This window comes from Gorilla gorilla, chromosome 23 (genome assembly GCF_029281585.2).
Source record: "Gorilla gorilla gorilla isolate KB3781 chromosome 23, NHGRI_mGorGor1-v2.1_pri, whole genome shotgun sequence".
NCBI lineage: Eukaryota > Metazoa > Chordata > Mammalia > Primates > Hominidae > Gorilla > Gorilla gorilla.
The window spans coordinates 40850276-40870200 of record NC_086018.1 but is presented as its reverse complement, the minus strand read 5'-3'; the positions used below and the strand labels follow the sequence as shown (position 1 = coordinate 40870200).

Genomic DNA, 19925 nt, shown 5'->3' with positions numbered 1-19925 from the left:
CCAGCACTTTGAGAGGCCAAGGCCGAAGGATCACTTGAGGTCAGGAGTTTGAGGCCAGCCTGGCCAACATGGTGAAACCCTGCCTCTACTAAAAAATAAAAAAATTATTCAGGCGTGGTGGCACACACCTGTAATCCCAGCTACTGGGGAGGCCAAGAGAATTACTTGAACCTGGGAGGTGGAGGTTGCAGTGAGCTGAGATCATACCACTGCACTCCAGCCTGGGTGATGGAGTGACACTCTGTCTCAAAAAAAAAAAAAAAGAAAATTGCTACCTTAGCACCTAAGGAAGCTGGAGTGGCCTAGGGCCAAAGTGGACCCACAGCAACCCAGATTCTTCCCTCTCTTGCCCTCTTTGTGAAGCTCCCCCAGAAGCAGCATCTACCAGTCCAAGAGGGAAGCTGGGCCAGAACTCAACCCACACAGGCTGAAGTGTGCCCTTGCCCCTAGGCTACACTTGTGGGAAAGGCTGCCTTACCACCACCACCCCAACCCCTGACTCAGCAGGGAAGCCAGGGCCTGGGGGCTGTGCCCAATGGCCTAGCTTCTAACCAGTCTTCAGCCTCCTCCCCTCAGCACCCAGAGTGCCAGCCTGCTGTCCCCAGACACTCTTCCCCTGGGCTGGTTATCAGCTGCCTCTGCCCAGTTTGAGAAGTTGGGTTTTTTTGGTTTTTTTTGGATTTTTTTTTTAATGTGCCTTTAAGCCATCTTCATGCAATTTCTGATATCTTTGGTTGGGGTTGTTACCCCCGACTTTGTTGGTTTATTTGTTTATAATTTCTAACTCCTTTTCAATCCTGCCTATTGGGTTTGACAGTAATTTTGTAGATTTAAAATGTTTCTTCCAGATCCAAGTAAATTGTCAAAAGCAAACTGATTGAAATGAACCTTCTAATCACCAGTTCACATTTGCACAATGTGAAAGCTTTCCTGTCCGTTCTATTTTCTGTGTTATCCTGCTTTTTAACAATGCAAAATTAGCTCCCAGCCAGTGTGGCTTGACTTACGTCTCTTGCGGTGTTCTGGCTGTTTGCCACATGGTAGTGTGGGGTTACAGGCCTCATCCTAGCCTCGGTAGCCTGGATCCAGGCCTGTGAGAGCACAGCAACCAGTGAAGGCAGGACAAAAGAAACGCCAGGGGTCCGAGGCACGAAGCGGTGGAAAGAGATGGTGGTTCATCGTGGCTGCTGCCCTGTGGCCCCTGCATCTGCTCCTGATGCCTCTGGGTTAGATCTGCAGGCGCACTGGTCTGGCAGAAGCGGCACGACAGTGGGAGGCTGAGCCAGTGCTTATGCATGTCCCGCCCTCTCAGGGTTCTTTAGTGTCTTAACACTTAATCTTCACAGCACCCCCAGTCCACAGATGAGGGCCACAGGCCCAGGGAGTGGACGCAGTTGGTCCAGGTCTCCCAGCCAGTGAGTGGTGGCTCTGGGATTTGAGCCCAGGCAGTCCGGGGAGCACTGGAAGCCCCAGGTATTATCTCCGCAGGCATCTTGACCAGCATTGCTGCCATACAAAATCCAAAGCATCAGGGAAATGCTAAACCGGGGGGAAAACTGCTTCTAATTCTGAAAAATGGACCAAAAAAATGCCAAAGAGAGTTACAAAACTTCAAACTTGCAATAAAGGCAAAACAGCACTGGGACTATTTCTTTCCCACCAATTGCTTGCTCCTGACGAGGTCCGAGCCAGCAGGCCCAACTGGCCTTCCCTGCAGTGAGTTACCAACCAGAAGCACACAGGCCCCTGCCCACCCCTGGGCTCTGAGCTGCTCTGCTTCCCTAACCTGGCAAATGCCAGACCTGGGGCCCTACCCTAGTGCCACCTCCCCCTCACCACCCTAGTCTGCCTCCTTGAGACCAGGATCCATCAGTTCCTCTCATCTCTGTATCTCCTCCTCTACCCAAGGCCTGGCCAGAAGTAGGAGGTCCTTCAGGTTGGAACAACCAAAGATAAATGGAACCACGTTAATACATTAGAGCCAGAGGGAGATTCCAGAACAGCGCCAGGGGCTCCTTCTCAGGGTATCAGGAAGGGTTGACACATGGCACCATGCACAAGTCATCAGCCAAGTGCTGGGGATAGAATGACAGGTATGACTGTCAGACATGGTCCCTTCCCTTCTCGCAGCCTGAAAGTTGCAGAGGAGGGGGATTAGCAAAGGCAGAGAGACTCCAGAGACAGCTGCTGGGAGAAAGGCGGCCGGGGCCCTGGTGGGGAGGACAGAAGAGGCCCAACGTGAGGGAGGGGCACAACTGAGGGAGGATTCCTGCCACCTGGCCAGGGTGGTGAGGAAGGCACAGCCCTATGGAGCTGGATGCCACAGTCTCAGTGGGAGCCACTGTGGCAGCTGAGAGCAGCTTGTTCCAAATTACTGTGTGAGACTGTCATCTCTAGATCTGTCAGAGGCCCATGACCAAAGAGGCAACTTAAAATGAATGCATTTAGTAGAGAAATGACCAGGCCCTCGGCCTGCCCGCCACAGAATGCCTGGCCCTCCACCCTCTGTGGGCCCAAAGCTCGTGAATGCGGCTCTGTAGCCCACCGTCGGTGTCATACCCTCTCATGGAGACGGCTCCCTCTTTGTCTTGCAGGGGATGAGCTGACCAAGATGGAGGACGAGGATGAGCAGGGCTGGTGCAAGGGACGCTTGGACAACGGGCAAGTTGGCCTATACCCGGCAAATTATGTGGAGGCGATCCAGTGATGAGCCGGGGACAGGCCAGCGGGGGGACGGAGGCGGCAGGCCCAGGAGCCTCAGCCAGCCACATGGGCATCCACTCCTTTTCCTGCAAGAGATGATGGTTCCATTGCTCTTGGCTTCATGGTGTTCCTGGAAGGCAGATGAGCTGGTCATTTCGCCTGGGACTCGGCACCTTTCCGAGTGCAGCTGGAGGGATCTGAGTGCAGGAAGACGCAGAACAACAGAAATAGCCGCCCCTCCCCGCCCACTGTGCCTGTTGGCCTATCATAGATCTCTATGTTCTTGACTTTGTCTCTCCTTTCCGAGTCAATGGTGGGTTACACTGATCTCGTTCCACTGATTACTCTCTCTGACGAGTCCATCACCTGCAACTTAAATGAACAAGCTTACATCCCATTTTGAGTGAAGATTTTGAGGTTTTTAATTTAAAGGCTGTGTACAGTTATACTTTTTTATACACCTGTTCATTTCTACTTAAATTATGGCACAGATTGATGCGCACCAGTCTTGAGGAAACGATCTCCCTATTCCCATGCCCTGTTACTCAGCCACGCCGTGTGTAGGCTTAGCCTCAGGTGGCAGATGTTTGAGGAAAGGAATTATGCCAGGAAGGTGGGACCGGGTTATGGTCGGGTTTCTATTGGGAATGCTCTTTGTGCTTTTGGGCATCTGAATGGAAGCTTTACATAGAACCTTAGGTAGAACTCCCCCAAATCGCCATATTTAAAAATTATTTTCACTCTATTCTTGCTTAAAACTGTACTCTTTTGCAAATTAACAATTTTATCACTGATTCAGAGTTAAAAAGAAGACTAACTTTTCAAGCAAATGCATCTGTAAAGATGCTTTAGATTAGACTGTCATGTCTCAGTGTCTATCTGTATATATTATTTGATATTCAGAGAATCTAAAGCACTCGTCTACTGTTTTAATGAGATTTAACAGCTTTTAACAGTGAGTTTCGTTTGTAAACTGCTTGAAGTCTGTGGCATTCAGGCACACGTCTGGTTGGCCGGCTGGGTCTCTTCCCGGGCTCAGTGGGCCTGGGGCCTCTCTGACGTGGTGCCTGCTGGAGGGAGGCTCGTCGTCACCAGCTGACTGCTGGTCCAGCTTCTGACCGGCCTTTGTCCTGGCTCCGTAGCAGAACGCTGTAAAAGTGCCCGCGTCTTTGCAGTAGTTGCAGATTTCAGTCGTCGTGTTACTTGTGCACAAACAGAAGCTGGGTCTTACCCGCAGCACGAGTGTCTCGGGCTGCCCAGAGTCGCCCGGGAGCAGGTGCTGCAGCCAGAGTTACGCGGGGGCCACGCGGGCCGGCGGGGGTGGGGGGACCGTGGGGGAACCTGTGTTTCATGTGACTCAGCAGTGCCCGCCGCCGTCACCAGCTATGCATTCACTCCGTTCCCAGTGAGCAGATGTCTTGCTTGGAAAGTGGACCTGTGTCTGTGTCTGTCCTGAGAACTTACCAGCAGAAATCCTCATTTCTGTGCTACGGATTTACCAAAAATTGTCAAGTCTTTTTCAGTTTAACAGTTCCTTTAAATGTGTAGTATTTGAGGAAAAAAATCAATAAACAGTTGATCTCATGCATATGGAAGTCCCTTCGCCATCATCTGTCTTCACGCCCACTTCACTTGGCGGGGGTGGCCTCCCTGGGGCTTACTAGCTTTGGAGCTGGGCAAGATCCAGGGCACAGGACCCCTGCCCAAAAGGCCACGGCCCACTGCCCCTGCCAAACTGGAGGTTGGGGATTTGAGGCATCTGAGCCCCTTGGGGTTCCCTTCTCCCCGAGACCTGCTGCTGTTTGACCTGGGCTTCCACATGGTGCGGGCATCGGCTGGCGCCTCTCTATTGCCCCAGCCCAAACAACAGGACAAGACTGGCATCACCCATAACTCTCCTATGAGCACATTTTCCTGAGCACCTACTGTGTGCTGTCCACTTTTTACTTACATTATCTGCGTCTCCAAACATCTCCACAGGGTATGGGCCAGTCTCCCCATTTCCATTCTACCAAGGAGGAAACAGAGGCTCCAAGAGCCAGCCAGGGTTTCTTGAGGAGTCTCAGCCAGCCCAAAGCACTGAGCGAAATCCCTGAGGAACCACCCCCTCCCTCGCTAGAGAAACTGAGGAGGGAGGAGGCTTGGACTGGCTTGAAGACAGGAGAGAAGCAAGACGTGAGGGCGGCTGTGGCCACGCTCACCGAGCCCTGGGAAGGCTGCCCAGAAAAGCACGCCAGCTGGGCATGGGGCCTCACAGAGCACCTGGGAGGAGCAAGGCAGGCAGCTGCCCCTGCAGTGTGGCTTTGTCCCAGCTCAGCAAGGGTATGGGACAGATCCTTGTCCCCCAGCCTCCTTGTCTGAGGGGTGGCGGGTCCCCTGCTCCCAACTTCTGAGGAGTTGGAGCCCTACAGTGCAGGGCGGACACCCGGCTCGGCCCACAGCCCCAGGCTGCAGAGAGACAGGCAGAATGGGGTTGGGAGGGAAGGTGAGGGGTCAGAAGCAGGCTCCTGGTGCCGGTGGCCTCAGTCACTGCCCAAACACCGTGGCAAGACCACGGTCCCCGCTGAGCTGGATGAAGCAACCTCCACTCTGAGGCCGGATCACACGGCCCCCCAGTGAGGGATCTGGCAGGGCCTCTAACTGCCCATCTCCCCTCTCCTGCCCTGCCCTCAGGGGCCAGCTTGAAAACTTCAGCTTGTCTCTAGGCCTCAGTTTCCCCAAGTAGAAGTGATACTTTTCCAGTTGGAGAGTTAGAGCAAGAAGAAAAGGTGGCCTGGGCAACATAGTGAGACCCTGTCTCTACAAAAAGTTTAAAAATTGGTCGAGTGTGGTGGTGCATGCATCCAGTCCCAACTACTTGGGAGACTGAGGCAGGAGGATTGCTTGAGCCCAGGAATTTGAGGCTGCAGTGAGCCATGATTGCACCACTGCACTCCAGCCTGGACGACAGAGCTCTCGAGACAGTCTCAAAAAAAGAAAAAGGCCGGGCACGGTCGCTCACACCTGTAATCCCAGCACTTTCGGAGGCCGAGGCGGGTGGATCACGAGGTCAGGAGATCGAGACAATCCTGGCTAACACGATGAAACCCCGTCTCTACTAAAAATACAAAAAATTAGCTGGGCATGGTGCCTGGCACCTGTAGTCCCAGCTGCTCAGGAGGCTGAGGCAGGAGAATGGCATGAACCCGGGAGGTGGAGCTTGCAGTGAACTGAGATCGCGCCACTGCACTCCAGCCTGGGTGACAGAGCAAGACTCCATCTCAAAACAAAAAAAAAGAAAAATGTCACAGGCCCTCAGGAGCTGGTCATTGTCACGATTATGAGTGACACCATAGGCAGGGGCCCAGGGTTCTCTGCTGTCCATGGCTGTCCTTCGCTCCTCCCACAGCCACCACCCTGGATCAGTGCTGCCACCAACTGTCCACACCTCTTCGGGTCCCCAAGGCCCCTGAGTTGACACTAGGGGGAGTGTTAGCCCCAGAGCCCTCTCCTGGGCCAAAGCTCCCTGGAGCTCAGGACAGGGTATTTCATCATCTCCATCCTTCCCACACCCCAGAAATGTCGGGAGGGTGAGCAAGTGCTGCCAAGTGACCGGAGTAGGGATCTGGCTTTGCTGCAGCCTGAGCTAAAACTGGGCCTTCGGAGGTCCCTGCAGATGGAGAACAGGGCTGGCCTCTGCTCTGGGCTCTGATGCCAGATCTTGGTCCACTCAGAAGCATGTAGTGAAGGCCCGACTGGGCAGCCTGGGCTGTGCCAAGGCCTCAGGCACTGGATAGGCCTGGAGGGAACCCGCTCACAAGCCATTGGGATAGGGATGGGGGAGGTTGGGAAGGACTTGTGTGGACCACCTGACCAACCCCCTCGTAGTTCACGGGGAAACAGGACAAGTGAGAGGAAGCAGTGACTTCCCCGTGGGCACAGACCACGTCGTTTGGGAAGCTGAGCAAGGCCTGACCCCTGAGTGGCCCAACCTGGTGGGGGATCAGCTGGCTCTCCTTATGTATGCATTGGGCAGTCATTCATTCACCATGCATCTATTGAGCACATACTGTGTGTGAGACTCAGCAGTGCCAGGACAAACATGAAGAGAAGCCAATCTTGCCCTTGGGAAACTCTGGTAGGCTCAGAGAAGGACCTGTGTTATTCTGACACCATGATGGGACAGCCAGAGACAAAGGGCCGGAGTTGTCTTCTGAGAATGTGTGTGCTGGGTTTTAGAAGTCTCAGGCCTCCCAACCCAGGCTCTAAGGCCTCAGAGATCAGAGCACTGCTCAATCCTTGAGCCGTTCCCCAACTTCCTGTAGGAAGTGTCCCTGAGTCCCCACCTGGGCAGGAGGCTGGACCACAGACAAACGGAAAATGCCTGAGCTTCATTTGCTGAAAAGTAGGGATGACTGGCGGGCACAGTGGCTCATGCCTGTAATCCCAGCAGTTTGGGAGGCTGAGGTGGGTGGATCACCTGAGATCAGGAGTTCGAGACCAGCCTGGCCAACATGGTAAAACCCCGTTTCTACTAAAAATACAAAAAATTAGCCGGGCATGGTGGTGGGCACCTGTAATCACAGCTAGTTGGGAGGCTGAGGCAGGAGAATCGCGTGAACCCGGGAGGCGGAGGTTGCAGTAAGTCAGGATTGCGCCGTTGCACTCCAGCCTGGGAAATAAGAGTGAAACTCTGTCTCAAAACAATGACAACAAAAAAACAGGGGTGATGAAGTGAGGATAACTTAAGGGGTGCTCAGAAGCCAAAGACCCTGCCAGATGGGCACCCCAGCCTGTGGGTGCCCTGTAAGCTTTCCTTCCCTCACCCCTTTTCACAGTCCAAGGTCTCCCCAGAGTGGTGGCTGCCCGCTCTGCTCCCTTCCCTTGTCCACCCTTCCCGAAGCCTCCTCTGAGGCAGGGAAGGTCTGCGCCCCTCCCCAGCCCTTCCACAGACACCTGTGGAAGACAAACGCCACTCTCTGGGCCTCGGTTTTCCGAATAAATGGGCTGCATCTCTGTGGCCCCTGTGGTGGCAGCAAGCAGAGGGGCCCTCAGGCCAGGACGGAGTCAGCTCCAGGTGCCAGCCAGTGAAAAGAACCAGGGTCAGGATGGAGGTGGCTCCACCACACCTGGGAGGATGTGCCCAAACTGAGCTAAATCTGGCCTGGCCTGCAGTTGAGGTATGAGGCTCATTTCTGGCCAGGCATGACCACCACCAGGCACAGGGTCAGAGGAACCACAGTGCTCATCTTCCCTCTAGCCCGGGTGTGTGGCGCTAAACCAAAAAGAAAAAAAAGAAAACGCAACAAATCTAGGACCATCCTATGAAACCCAGATCATACTGTTTTAGGCATCTACAAATCCTTTGTGGAAAGGGCTAGGAAAGGAAGGAAGGAAGAAAGAAATGAACTAAATAAGTGATGTCACTCTTTTAGGGGAAAGGATACCAGCACCAACGGCCGGTGGACCAAAACTCAGACGCCAGAGGAATACTAGGTGCTAGACCTGCCGAAGGTTGCAGAAACCCAGAGCGCCTTAGGGTTAGGGTTAGGATTAGGGTTAGGGTTAGGCTTAGGGTATGAGGACCTAAAAGACCCGGAGCTCAAGAGCATTCGGATCACCAAGGCAGCCGCCTCAGGGCACGTGAACTACATACAGTCACTGGCTGCTTCTGGGCAAAGACAGCCAGGTGGCCCTGCCCCTTTATGGTATTTTCCAATAGTAATCTTAATTATTTTTTCCTGATTGTAAAAGGAACAAAGGCACAGATGAAAATTTGGAAATTTAGTAAAGGTATTCAGAAAAACATTAGTTATCTGTGATCCTGACTTCCATAGGTTACATTGCTAACATTGGGGTATATTTTTTTCTAGTCTTTTTCCTAACATATATATGCACATGTGCTGTTTTCTTTTTCTTTTCTTTTCTTGAGGTGCAATTTCACTCTTGTTGCCCAAGGCTGGAGTGCAATGGCACGATCTCGGCTCCCTGTGCCCTCCACCTCTCAGGTTCAACAATTCTCCTGCCTCAGCCTCCCGAGTAGCTGGGATTACAGGTGTGAGCCACCACGCCCAGCCACATGTGCTGTTTTCTTGTCGTCATCATCATCATCAATGTGTGTATGTGTCTTACAAAATTGGGATCATACTGTAAATATAGTTTCGTAGCCTACTTCGTTCTCCTACCATTTGATCATGAGCATTTTCTCATGTCCCTAAATATACTTCAATTAAAAATAAACACCAGACATAGTGGCTCATACCTGTAATGCCAGCACTTTGGGAGGCCGAGGTGGGAGGATCACTTGAGCCCAGGAGTTCTAATCCAGCTTGGGTAACACAGGGACACTCTGTCTCTACCAAAAATAAAAAAAAAAAAAATTAGCCAGGCATGGTAGCGCACACCTGTAGTTCCAGCTACTCAGGAGGCTGAGGTGGGAGGATCACTATAGCCTGAGAGGTCGAGGCTGCCGTGAGCCATGATTGCACCACTGCACTCCCGCCTGGGAAACAGAGCAAGACCCTGTCTCAAAAAAAGAAGTGAAAGAAGTAGAGGAGGTGGAAGGAGCAACAGGAAAGGCTGGCACACTCAAGTGTAACTTTTATTGAAAAAAATCTGGCTGGGCATGGTGGGTCATACCTGTAATCCCAGCACTTTGGGAGGCCGAGGTGGGAGGATGAGGTCAGGAGTTCGAGACCAGCCTAGCCAACGTGGTGAGACCCCGTCTCTACTAAAAATACAAAAATTAGCCAGGCATGGTGGCACACACCTGTAATCCCAGCTACTCGGGAGGCTGAGGCAGGAGAATTGCTTGAACCTGGGAGGTAGAGGTTGCAGTGAGCTGAGATCGTGCCACCACACTCTAGCCTGGGTGACAGAGCAAGACTCCATCTCAGAAAAAAAAAAAAAGAAAAAAATCCACATATAAGTGGACCCATGTAGTTCAAGCTCAAGTTGTTCATGCATGAAGTGTACTGTTTAGTGGCTGAATGATACTCACGCTGTAAGTCCCATGTTGCTGAGCATTTGCTTTGTTTCCCATTTTTCTCAGTTCTTAAGGTATAATTTATGTATATACTCTTTTTTTTTTTTTTTTTTGAGATGGAGTCTCCTTCTGTTGCCCAGGCTGGAGTACAGTGGTGCCATCTTGGCTCACTGCAACCTCTGCCTCCTGGGTTCAAGCGATTCTCCTGCCTCAGCCTCTTGAGTAGCTGGGACTACAGGCACCCACCACCATGCCCAGCTAATTTTTGTATTTTTAGTAGAGGGGGGTTTCACCATGTTGGTCAGGCTGGTCTCGAACTCATGACCTCGTGATCCACCCACCTCAGCCTCCCAAAATGCTGGGATTACAGGCGTGAGCCACTGCGCCAGGCCAAATACACTCCTTTTAGTGTACAGTTCTTGAAGTTTTGATGAATGTATACAGTTATGTAATGTACTAGTCCATTCTCATGCTGCCACAAAGAACTTGCTCAAGACTGGGTAATTTATAAAGGAAAAAGGTTTAATTGACTCACACATCTGCATGGCTGGGGAAGCCTCAGGAAACTTATAATCATGGCAGAAGGGGCAGCAAACACATCCTTCTTCACATGGCAGCAGGAAAGAGACATGCTGAGCAAAGGGGGGAAAACCCCTTATAAAACCATAAGCACTCATGAGAATTTACTCACTATCATGAGAACAGCATGGGGGTAACTGCCCCCATGATTCGGTTACCTCCCACCAGGTTCCTTTCCTGACACATGAGGATTATGGGAACTACAATTCAAGATGAGATTTGAGTGGGACACAGCCAAACCGTATCACCAACCATCACCACAGTCAAGATATAGAACTCTTCCATCACCTCCCCAACAGGTGGATCTTTGTAGTCAACCCCTCCTTACACCCCCAGTCCCTAGAAACCACTTAGATGTTTTCTGTTTCTACCTTTTCCAGAATGCCATAAGAATGGAACCGTGCAATATGTAGCCTTGTCTTTTTTCACTTCACATGACTCATCTGACATTCATCTGTGTGGTTTCATATGTCAGTATTTTGTTTCTTCTTCTTCCTTCTTCTTTCTTCTTCTTCTTCTTTTTTTTTTTTTTTTTGAAACGGAGTCTCGCTCTGTTGCCCAGGCTGGAGTGCAGTGGCACGATCTTGGCTCACTGCAAGCTCCGCCTCCCGGGTTCATGCCATTCTCCTGCCTCAGCCTCCCGAGTAGCTGGGACTACAGGCGCCCGCCACCACACCCGGCTAACTTTTTGAATTTTTAGTACAGACGGGGTTTCACCGTGTTAGCCAGGATGGTCTCCATCTCCTGACCTCGTGATCTGCCCGCCTCGGCCTCCCAAAGTGCTGGGATTACAGGCGTGAGCCACCACGCCCGGCTTTTTTTTTTTTGAGACAGGGTCTCCATCTGTCACCCAGGGTGGAGTGCAGTGGTGCAATCTCTCCTCACTGCAACCTCTGCCTCTCGGGTTCATGCGATTCTCATGCCTCAGCTACGTGAGTAGCTGGAATTAACAGCCACACACCACCACCCCCGGCTAATTTTTGTATTTTTAGTAGAGATGGGGTTCTCCCATGATGGCCAGGCTGGTCTCAAACTCCTGGCTTCAAGTGATCTGCCCACTTTGGTCTCCCAAAGTGCTGGGATTCCAGGTGTAAGCCACTATGCCTGGCCTTCTTTTTTTTTTATTTTTTTTATTTTTTTACTGACAGTGTCTCGTTCTGTCACCCAGGCTGGAGTGCAGTGATGCAATCATAGCTCACTGCAGCCTTGAACTCCTGAGCTCAAGTGATCCTCCTGCCTCAGCCTCCTGATTAGCTGGGACTACAGGCATGTGCCGTCATGCCCCGCTAATTTTTTAATTTTTTGTAGAGGTGGGATCTTGCTATGTTGCCCAGGGTGGTCTCAAACTCCTGGCCAAAAGCCATCCTTCTGCCTCAGCCTCCCAAAGTGCCAAGATTACACGCATGAGCCACCACACCTGGCCCCAGTAAGTTCATTTCAAATGTATCTGGCCTATACAGAAAGAATATGTCAAAGAGATAGCATTCACTTGTTTTCGCTTGGCACTAAGCAAAGTCCACAGGTGGTGTCTTCCAGGGGCAAGGGACAGGATCTGTGCGTATTCTCACTTGTGATTCATCATATGACTATGTAGCCATGTCTGGTTTCTCTTTAGGGTGGGATTTGGCTTTCAGCAAGCTCCTATTAAACAGTAAGTGAACTAAATAAACACAATGCTGCTTCATTTGGCCATAGCTATGCCAGGATCTCTTCATGAAAGACGAACAGCAAAGAGAGTTAGAATGCAAATACTCTACAAGAGGGACAATACTGGGCTGGGTGGTGGCTCACCCCTGTAATCCCAGCACAGTGGGAGGCCGAGGCAGGCGGATCACTTGAGGTCAGGAGTTCGAGACCAGCCTGGGCAACACAGTGAAACCCCATCTCTACTAAAAATACAAAAATCAGCTGGGTGTGGTGGCGGGTGCCTGTTAATCCCAGCTACTTGGGAGGCTGAGGCAGGAGCATTGCTTGAACCCGGGAAGCAGAGGTTGCAGTGAGTCAAGATCATACCACTGCACTGGGTGACAAAGCCAGACTCCGTCTCAAGAAAAAAAAAAAATGTGTAGCCCAGGATGCTCAAGGGTGGGGCCTTCTCAACATTCCCACCATCCTCATGGCAAAGCCCTGGATTGTAGAGGGATTCTGCTTCTCTTTCCCCTCCTTTTTTGCATTTGAATTTGGATTACTGGGTTTTGTTTCTACCCCTCCCCTGGCAGCAACAGATCTTTGCCCATTCCCTGAGACAGAGAAAATTTACTGCTTTTGCTTTTTTTCTTTCTCTTTTCTTTCTTTCTTTTCTTTCTTTTTTTTTTTTTTTTGTGACGAGTCTCCCTCTGTCGCTCAGGCTGGAGTGCACTGGCTTGATCCTGGCTCACTGCAGCCTTCGCCTCCCGGGTTCAAGCAATTCTCCTGCCTCAGCCCCCAAGTAGCTGGGACTACGGGTGTGCGCCACCACGCCGAGCTAATTTTGTATTTTTAGTAGAGACAGAGTTTCACCATGTTGGCCAGGCTGGTCTCGAATTCCTGACCTCAGATGATCTGCCCGCCTTGGCCTCCCAAAGTGCTGGGATTACAGCCATGAGCCACTGCGCCCAGCCTGCTTTTTTAGAAGAGAAGAGTCCAGAGGAAGCAGGTGGGGTCTGTGCCTGTTCCTGAGCAGCTGGATGCCCACCCCACAGAGAGGTCTCCCTCCGGGCTCTTTGCCAGTCCCCATCTTCCTTGTGAAGTACGGTTTCTGATGGAGGTTTATTAAAAAGGGCTTATGAATGAATGTGAACTCCCTTTGTATCTGAGGCCCCCAGCTAGTCCAAACTCACATGCCAACCTACACCTGGCCTTTAAGACTTCATTAAAATTATAGCTGATTTCCTGTTGCCAACTAGTTTGGCAGTAACCTCTTTCTCCTGTGCTCTGCCAAAGGTGAAGGGGTTCTTGTGTTCTGTCTTTGGAGAGGCTTCTGTTGTCTCTCTTTGGCGCTGAGGTCCTTGGTTGCCTTGCAACCTCAGCTTTCTGATGGGCTCAACAGAAGTTACAATTTGGTAGATTATCCAGCTTTTCTCATTATGATATTGGGAGGGAGAGCCTTTGTAGCTTTCTACATTCGAAGCCCATTCCACAAATCTTTATTGAATGCATACTATGTGCCAGGCATTATTCTAGGTGCTGGGGATAAAGTAGTAGAAAAAACAGGCTGAGCGCAGTGGCTCACACCTATAATCCCAGCACACTGGGAGGCCAAGGCGGGCGGATCACTTGAAGGAGTTTGACACCAGCCTGGCCAGCATGGTAAAACCCCATCTCTACTAAAAATACAAAAATTAGCCAGGCGTGGCGGCAGCTGCCTACAGACAGCTACTCGGGAGGCTGAGGCAGGATAATTGCTTGAATCCATGAGGCAGAGGTTGCAGTAAGCTGAGGTTGCGCCACTGCACTCCAGCCTGGGTGACAAAGCGAGACTCTGTCTCCAAAAAAAAAAAGTAGAAAAATAGATAGATCTGATTTCAAGAAATTTATATTCAATTGAGAGGCAGATACAGATAGATAGAATATTATATATCATAATATTAGATGCCAGTAAGTTCTATGAAAAACACTTAAGCAACTGACAGATAAGACAACCATAGTGTATTGGCCGGGTGCTGTGGCTCACGCCTGTAATCCCAGCTCTTTGGGAGGCCGAGGTGGGCAGACCACCTGAGGTCAGGAGTTCGAGACCAGCCTGGACAACATGGTGAAACTCCGTCTCTACTAAAAATATAAAAATTAGCCACGTGTGGTGGCATGCGCCTGTAATCCCAGCTACTCGGGAGGATGAGGCAGGAGAATCACTTGAACCCAGGAGGCAGAGGTTGCAGTGAGCCAAGATCACGCCATGGCACTCCACCTGGATGACAAGAGCGAAACTCCATCTAAAAAAAAAAAAAAAATTAGCCAGGTATGGTTGCGGGCGCCTATAATCCCAGCTACTCAGGAGGCTGAGGCAGGAGACTCGGCTGAACCTGGGAGGCAGAGGTTGCAGTGCGTCAGGATCGCACCACTGCACTCCAGCGAGACTCCTCAAAAGAAAAAGGAGAAAAAACATTTGATTTCAAGAAATATATACATATATATATATATATATATATATATTTTTTTTTTTTTTTTTTTTTTTTTTTTTTTGAGACAGAGTCCCGCTCTGTCGCCTAGGCTGGAGTGCAGTGGTGTGATCTCGGCTCACTGCAACCTCTGCTTCCCGGATTCAAGCAATTCTCCTGCCTCAGCCTCCTGAGTAGTTGGGATTACAGGTGCCCACCACCACGCCTGGCTAATTTTTGTATTTTTAGTAGAGATGGGGTTTCACCATGTTGGTCAGGCTGGTCTCGAACTCCTGACCTCGTGATCCACCCACCTCAGCTTCCCAAAGTGCTGGGATTACAGGTGTGAGGCACCGCCCCCGGCCAGAAATATATATTTTTGTATTCAATTAAAGCCAGATACATATAGAAAGAATATTATATATTATAGTATTAGATGCTAAGTTCTATGAAGAACACTTAAGCAACCATAGTGTATAAATGGTACCTCCTACCCCTTCCTCCCCTATTCATGTAGATACTGTCTGTAATTTACTGTTTTTGTTTCCCTCTCCTCAATCTCTATGGTGGAGAATGGGCTAGACTGCCCTACTCTGATAATATAACTTAGTAAGATTTCAGCTCCAAGTAGTAAATGGGACCATCATTCCCATTCCCATCAGGAAGGATAAAACTGCTCATAAACATGCCCAGTATTCTGCATAAGGCCAAACTAGTACCCGGTGGACACAAAGCACAGGTGTTATACTTCGACTCAATACAGGAAGACTTTTAAACCATCAGAGCTACCTGCAAAAGTAATGTACTTTTCTGGAAGATAATCAATTTCCCTTTCTTGGAAAAGTTGCAGCTTTGTGTTTATAAGTTACATTGTCTGCAAGCTCCCAACTGCCACCGAGGGTCTCTAAGCAGATAGGTGGAGTGTACATTTCCTGACTTCTAACAGTAGAAAGCCTCCACCAAAGGCTCTTCAGGATATCCCTAGGAAGCTGCTCGCCTGTGCTACTCAGCACTGATTCTTTAATTTCTTTGTGCAGATGAATAAACCATGGTTTATTTTATTTTACTTTTTGAGACAGGGTCTTGCTCTGTCGCCCATGCTGGAGTGCAGTGGTGCGATCTTGGCTCACTGCAGCCTCGACCTCCTGGGCTAAAGCGATCCTCCCACCTCAGCCTCCCAAGTAGCTAGGACTACAGGCCCATGCCAGCATGCCCAGCTAATTTTTGCATTTTTTGTAGAGATGGGGTTTCACCATATTATCCAGTCTGGTCTTGAACTCCTGAGCTCAAGTGATCCTCCCGCCTCAGCCTCCCAAAGTGCTGGGATCACAGGCATGAGCCCCTGAGACTGCAAATAAACCATACTTTAGAGAAGGTAAGTGTCTTGACCAAGGCCACAGAGCTAGGAAGCAGCTGGCTGAACTGGGATTGAGGCCGAGGTAGTGCCTCTGATGCCAAAACCTGCTGTCCTTCCTCACTATCACCCAACCTCTTTCCAGTGGCTCCACACCCATTGTGGTGACAGAGGCACCTTCTGCTGAGTGTAAACTCTTCTGGCTGGAATTGTTTCCCAGAGGGTAGGGTGCAGCCCTGAGGGCTGGGGTTAAAAGTCAAGCTTCTCGCTCTCGCCCTCGCCCTCTCCCTCTCCCTCTCCCCACGGTCTCCCTCTCCCGCTCTTTCCACGGTCTCCCTCTGATGCCCAACCGAAGCTGGACGGTACTGCTGCCATCTCAGCTCACTACAACCTCCCTGCCTGATTCTCCTGCCTCAGCCTGCCGAGTGCCTGCGATTGCAGGCGCGCGCCGCCACGCCTGACTGGTTTTCGTATTTTTTTGGTGGAGACGGGGTTTCGCTGTGTTGGCCGGGCTGGTCTCCAGCTCCTAACCACGAGTGATCGGCCAGCCTCGGCCTCCCGAGGTGCCGGGATTGCAGACGGAGTCTCGTTCACTCGGTGCTCAATGGTGCCCAGGCTGGAGTGCAGTGGCGTGATCTCGGCCCGCTACAACCACCTCCCAGCCGCCTGCCTTGGCCTCCCAAAGTGCCGAGATTGCAGCCTCTGCCCGGCTGCCGCCCCGTCTGGGAAGTGAGGAGCGTCTCCGCCTGGCCGCCCATCGTCGGGGATGTGAGGAGCCCCTCTGCCTGGCTGCCCAGTCTGGAAAGTGAGGAGCGTCTCTGCCCGGCCGCCATCCCATCTAGGAAACGAGGAGCGCCTCTTCCCGGCCGCCATCACATCTGGGAAGTGAGGAGCGTCTCTGCCCGGCCGCCCATCGTCTGAGATGTGGGGAGCACCTCTGCCCTGCCGCCCCGTCCGGGATGTGAGGAGCGTCTCTGCCCGGCCGCCCCGTCTGAGAAGTGAGGAGACCCTCTGCCTGGCAACCGCCCCATCTGAGAAGTGAGGAGCCCCTCCGCCCGGCAGCCGCCCCGCCCGAGAAGTGAGGAGCCCCTCCGCCCAGCAGCCACCCCGTCTGGGAAGTGATGAGCGTCTCCGCCCGGCAGCCACCTCGTCCGGGAGGGAGGTGGGGGGGTCAGCCCCCCACCCGGCCAGCCGCCCCGTCCGGGAGGGAGGTGGGGGGGTCAGCCCCCCGCCCGGCCAGCTGCCCCGTCCGGGAGGGAGGTGGGGGGGTCAGCCCCCCGCCCGGCCAGTCGCCCCGCCCGGGAGGGAGGTGGGGGGGCCAGCCCCCCGCCCAGCCAGCCGCCCCGTCCGGAAGGGAGGTGGGGGGGGGTCAGCCCCCCGCCCGGCCAGCCGCCCCGTCCGGAAGGGAGGTGGGGGGGGGTCAGCCCCCCGCCCGGCCAGCCGCCCTGTCGGGGAGGGAGGTGGGGGGGTTAGCCCCCCGCCTGGCCGGCCACCCGGTCCGAGAGGTGAGGGGAACCTCTGCCCGGCCGCCCCTACTGGGAAGTGAGGAGCCCCTCTGCCCGGCCAGCCGCTCTGTCCGGGAGGGAGGTGGGGGGGTCAACCCCCCGCCCGGCCAGCCGCCCCGTCTGGGAGGGAGGTGGGGGGGTTAGCCCCCCGCCTGGCCAGCCGCCCCGTCCGGGAGGTGAGGGGCACCTCTGCCCAGCCGCCCCTACTGGGAAGTGAGGAGCCCCCCCGCCCGGCCAGCCGCCCCGTCCGGGAGGGAGGTGGGGGGGTCAGCCCCCCGCCCGGCCAGCCGCCCCGTCCGGGAGGTGAGGGGCGCCTCTGCCCGGCCGCCCCTACTGGGAAGTGAGGAGCCCCTCAGCCCGGCCAGCCGCCCCGTCCGGGAGGGAGGTGGGGGGGGGGTCAGCCCACCGCCCAGCCTGCCGCCCTGTCCGGGAGGGAGGTGGGGGGTCAGCCCCCCGCCTGGCCAGCCGCCCCGTCCGGGAGGGAGGTGGGGAGGTCAGCCCCCCACCTGGCCAGCCGCCCCATCCCGCAGGTGAGGGGCACCTCTGCCCGGCCACCCCTACTGGGAAGTGAGGAGCCCCTCTGCCCGGCCACCACCCCGTCTGGGAGGTGTACCCAACAGCTCATTGAGAACGGGCCATGATGACAATGGCGGTTTTGTGGAATGGAAAGGGGGGAAAGGTGGGGAAAAGATTGAGAAATCGGATGGTTGCCGTGTCTGTGTAGAAAGAGGTAGACATGGGAGACTTTTCATTTTGTTCTGTACTAAGAAAAAATTCTTCTGCCTTGGGATCCTGTTGATCTGTGACCCTACCCCCAACCCTGTGCTCTCTGAAACATGTGCTGTACCCACTCAGGGTTGAATGGATTAGGGGCGGTGCAAGATGTGCTTTGTTAAACAGATGCTTGAAGGCAGCATGCTCGTTAAGAGCCATCACCACTCCCTAATCTCAAGTACCCAGGGACACAAACACTGCGGAAGGCCGTAGGGTCCTCTGCCTATGAAAACCAGAGAACTTTGTTCACTTGTTTATCTGCTGACCTTCCCTCCACTATTGTCCTGTAACCCTGCCAAATCCCCCTCTGCGAGAAACACCCAAGAATGATCAATAAAAAATAAAAAATAAAAAAATAAATAAATTAAAAAAAAAAAAAAGTCAAGCTTCTCATCTGGACTCATCAGTTCTGACTGAGCACTTCTGCCTCAACCCGCACTGCCATCTCTCCATGAACGTGACACAGAAGCCCTTGGTTTCAGAAAGCCAGTTTCCGGGCAAAGAAAGCTTTCCACCCAGAGCCTGGCGTGAGCTGAGGGCAGGAATAAAAAAAAGAGTCGGGAGCGGCGGCTCACGTCTGTAATCCCAGCAATTTGGAAGGCCGACGTGGGTGGATCACCTGAAGTCAGGAGTTCGAGACCAGCCTGGGCAACATGCTGAAACCCTCGTCTCTACTAAAAATACAAAAATTAGCCAGGCGTGGTGGTGTGCGCCTGTAATCCCAGCTACTCGGGAGGCTGAGGCAGGAGAATCGCTTGAACCAGGGAGGTTGCAGGGAGACGCAATCGCGCCATTACACTCCAGCCTGGGGGACAGAGCGAGGCTCCGACTCAAAAAAAAAAAAAAAAAAGGGAAGGCAACCAGCTAAGGTCCGGCGTCAAGGCACGGGCTCTCCGTCCGTCTCGTGCCGAAGGAGGGCGCGTGGGCTCCTTCCCCTGCCTCTGACCTTTCCATGGAAGCACCCCGTTAGGCGAAATGGCGATCGACCAGGCGAAAGGTTGGTGGATCCTATGGCAGTGCGCGTGGCACCCAGCCACACCCGAGTCCGGCTTCGCCCAGCGCTAAGGGCATGGAGCCGCGCCGCAAATGGCCCGCGAGCCTCCTGCGCACGCGCGTGCAGCGTCTGGGGTCGGGCCAGCGGCGCGGCTGAAGCGAGGGCGGGGAGGGAAAGCGAGCGGCGCCTGCGCCCAGGCGGTGGGCGGGCCCGGTCGTGGGCGGGGATTGGGGCGGAGCCTGACCGTCACGCGCAGCCCCGCCCCCACGGCCTCGTCGCTCCTGCTGAGGCGGTAGCCGCTCCTCGTCGGTTCTTACCGGTTGGCTGGGCCAGCTGCGCCGCGGCTCACAGCTGACGATGGGGGACCCCAGCAAGCAGGACATCTTGACCATCTTCAAGCGCCTCCGCTCGGTGCCCACTAACAAGGTAGCGGCCGCGGGCGAGTGCGGGCCTGCCTGGCATCCCTGCGGGAACCGGCGGGAGGCCCCTGCGGGCGCCAGTGGCCGTGGCGTGGGAGGCGGGGCCGGCGCGGCCTGTGACACGTCGCACTGTGGGGCCGCCGCAGCCTGGCCGGGACGGGGCGGGCGGGGCCGGGCAGCTGAGAGGCCCGGGCGGGAGGCCGGAGCGCGGGGGTCCTCACGCGGGCCGGGGAGCGTTCCCGGGGGCGGCGGCGCGGGCACACCCCCCAGCGAGCTCCTGGGGTGGGGGGGGGGGCGGGGGTCGAGCACCGGCGGCTCTGAGCGGGGGCGGGGGCATCCTCGGGGGCGCTGCGAGGAGGGAGCTCCCGGCTCGGAAACCCCGGCTGCTGGCGCCGGATGCGGGGAAAGCGCGGCTCCCCCAGCGCCACCCTGGAGCTCGACCCCGCCTGTTGGAGCCGGCTTGGCTCCTCGGGCCTTGCGGTGCCTGCCTCAGTTTCTCTTCTGATAAAGTTGCCGAGTAGTCTATGCTTTGGCTTCCAGCTTTTGTCGCTTTGGCC

General features: G+C 53.9%; 2 protein-coding genes and 1 long non-coding RNA gene across 10 annotated transcripts in view; 2 read left to right on the top strand and 1 right to left on the bottom strand.

The window, feature by feature from the left end:
- Positions 1-4291, top strand: part of PACSIN2 (protein kinase C and casein kinase substrate in neurons 2) — a 142676-nt gene extending 138385 nt beyond the window's left edge. For all 8 annotated transcript variants that reach the window (XM_019018504.4, XM_004063594.5, XM_063704848.1 and 5 more), the window contains one exon: positions 2595-4291. In XM_019018504.4, coding sequence (XP_018874049.1) covers positions 2595-2707 — 113 coding nt within the window. In that variant the 3' untranslated portion in view covers positions 2708-4291. The remainder of the gene's footprint in view (positions 1-2594) is intronic.
- On the bottom strand, positions 719-19486 carry LOC129529535 (uncharacterized). The gene is made up of 4 exons (XR_008675082.2): positions 19267-19486; positions 8945-9037; positions 2560-7354; positions 719-1568 (listed from the first exon to the last, which is right to left on the bottom strand). It is a non-coding gene; the product is annotated as an uncharacterized lncRNA (long non-coding RNA).
- The window catches only part of ARFGAP3 (ARF GTPase activating protein 3), a 60735-nt gene continuing 59984 nt past the window's right edge, over positions 19175-19925 (top strand). Inside the window, exon 1 of the mRNA XM_004063591.5 lies at positions 19175-19375. Within this exon, the coding sequence (XP_004063639.1) occupies positions 19307-19375 (69 nt within the window). The 5' untranslated portion in view covers positions 19175-19306. The remainder of the gene's footprint in view (positions 19376-19925) is intronic.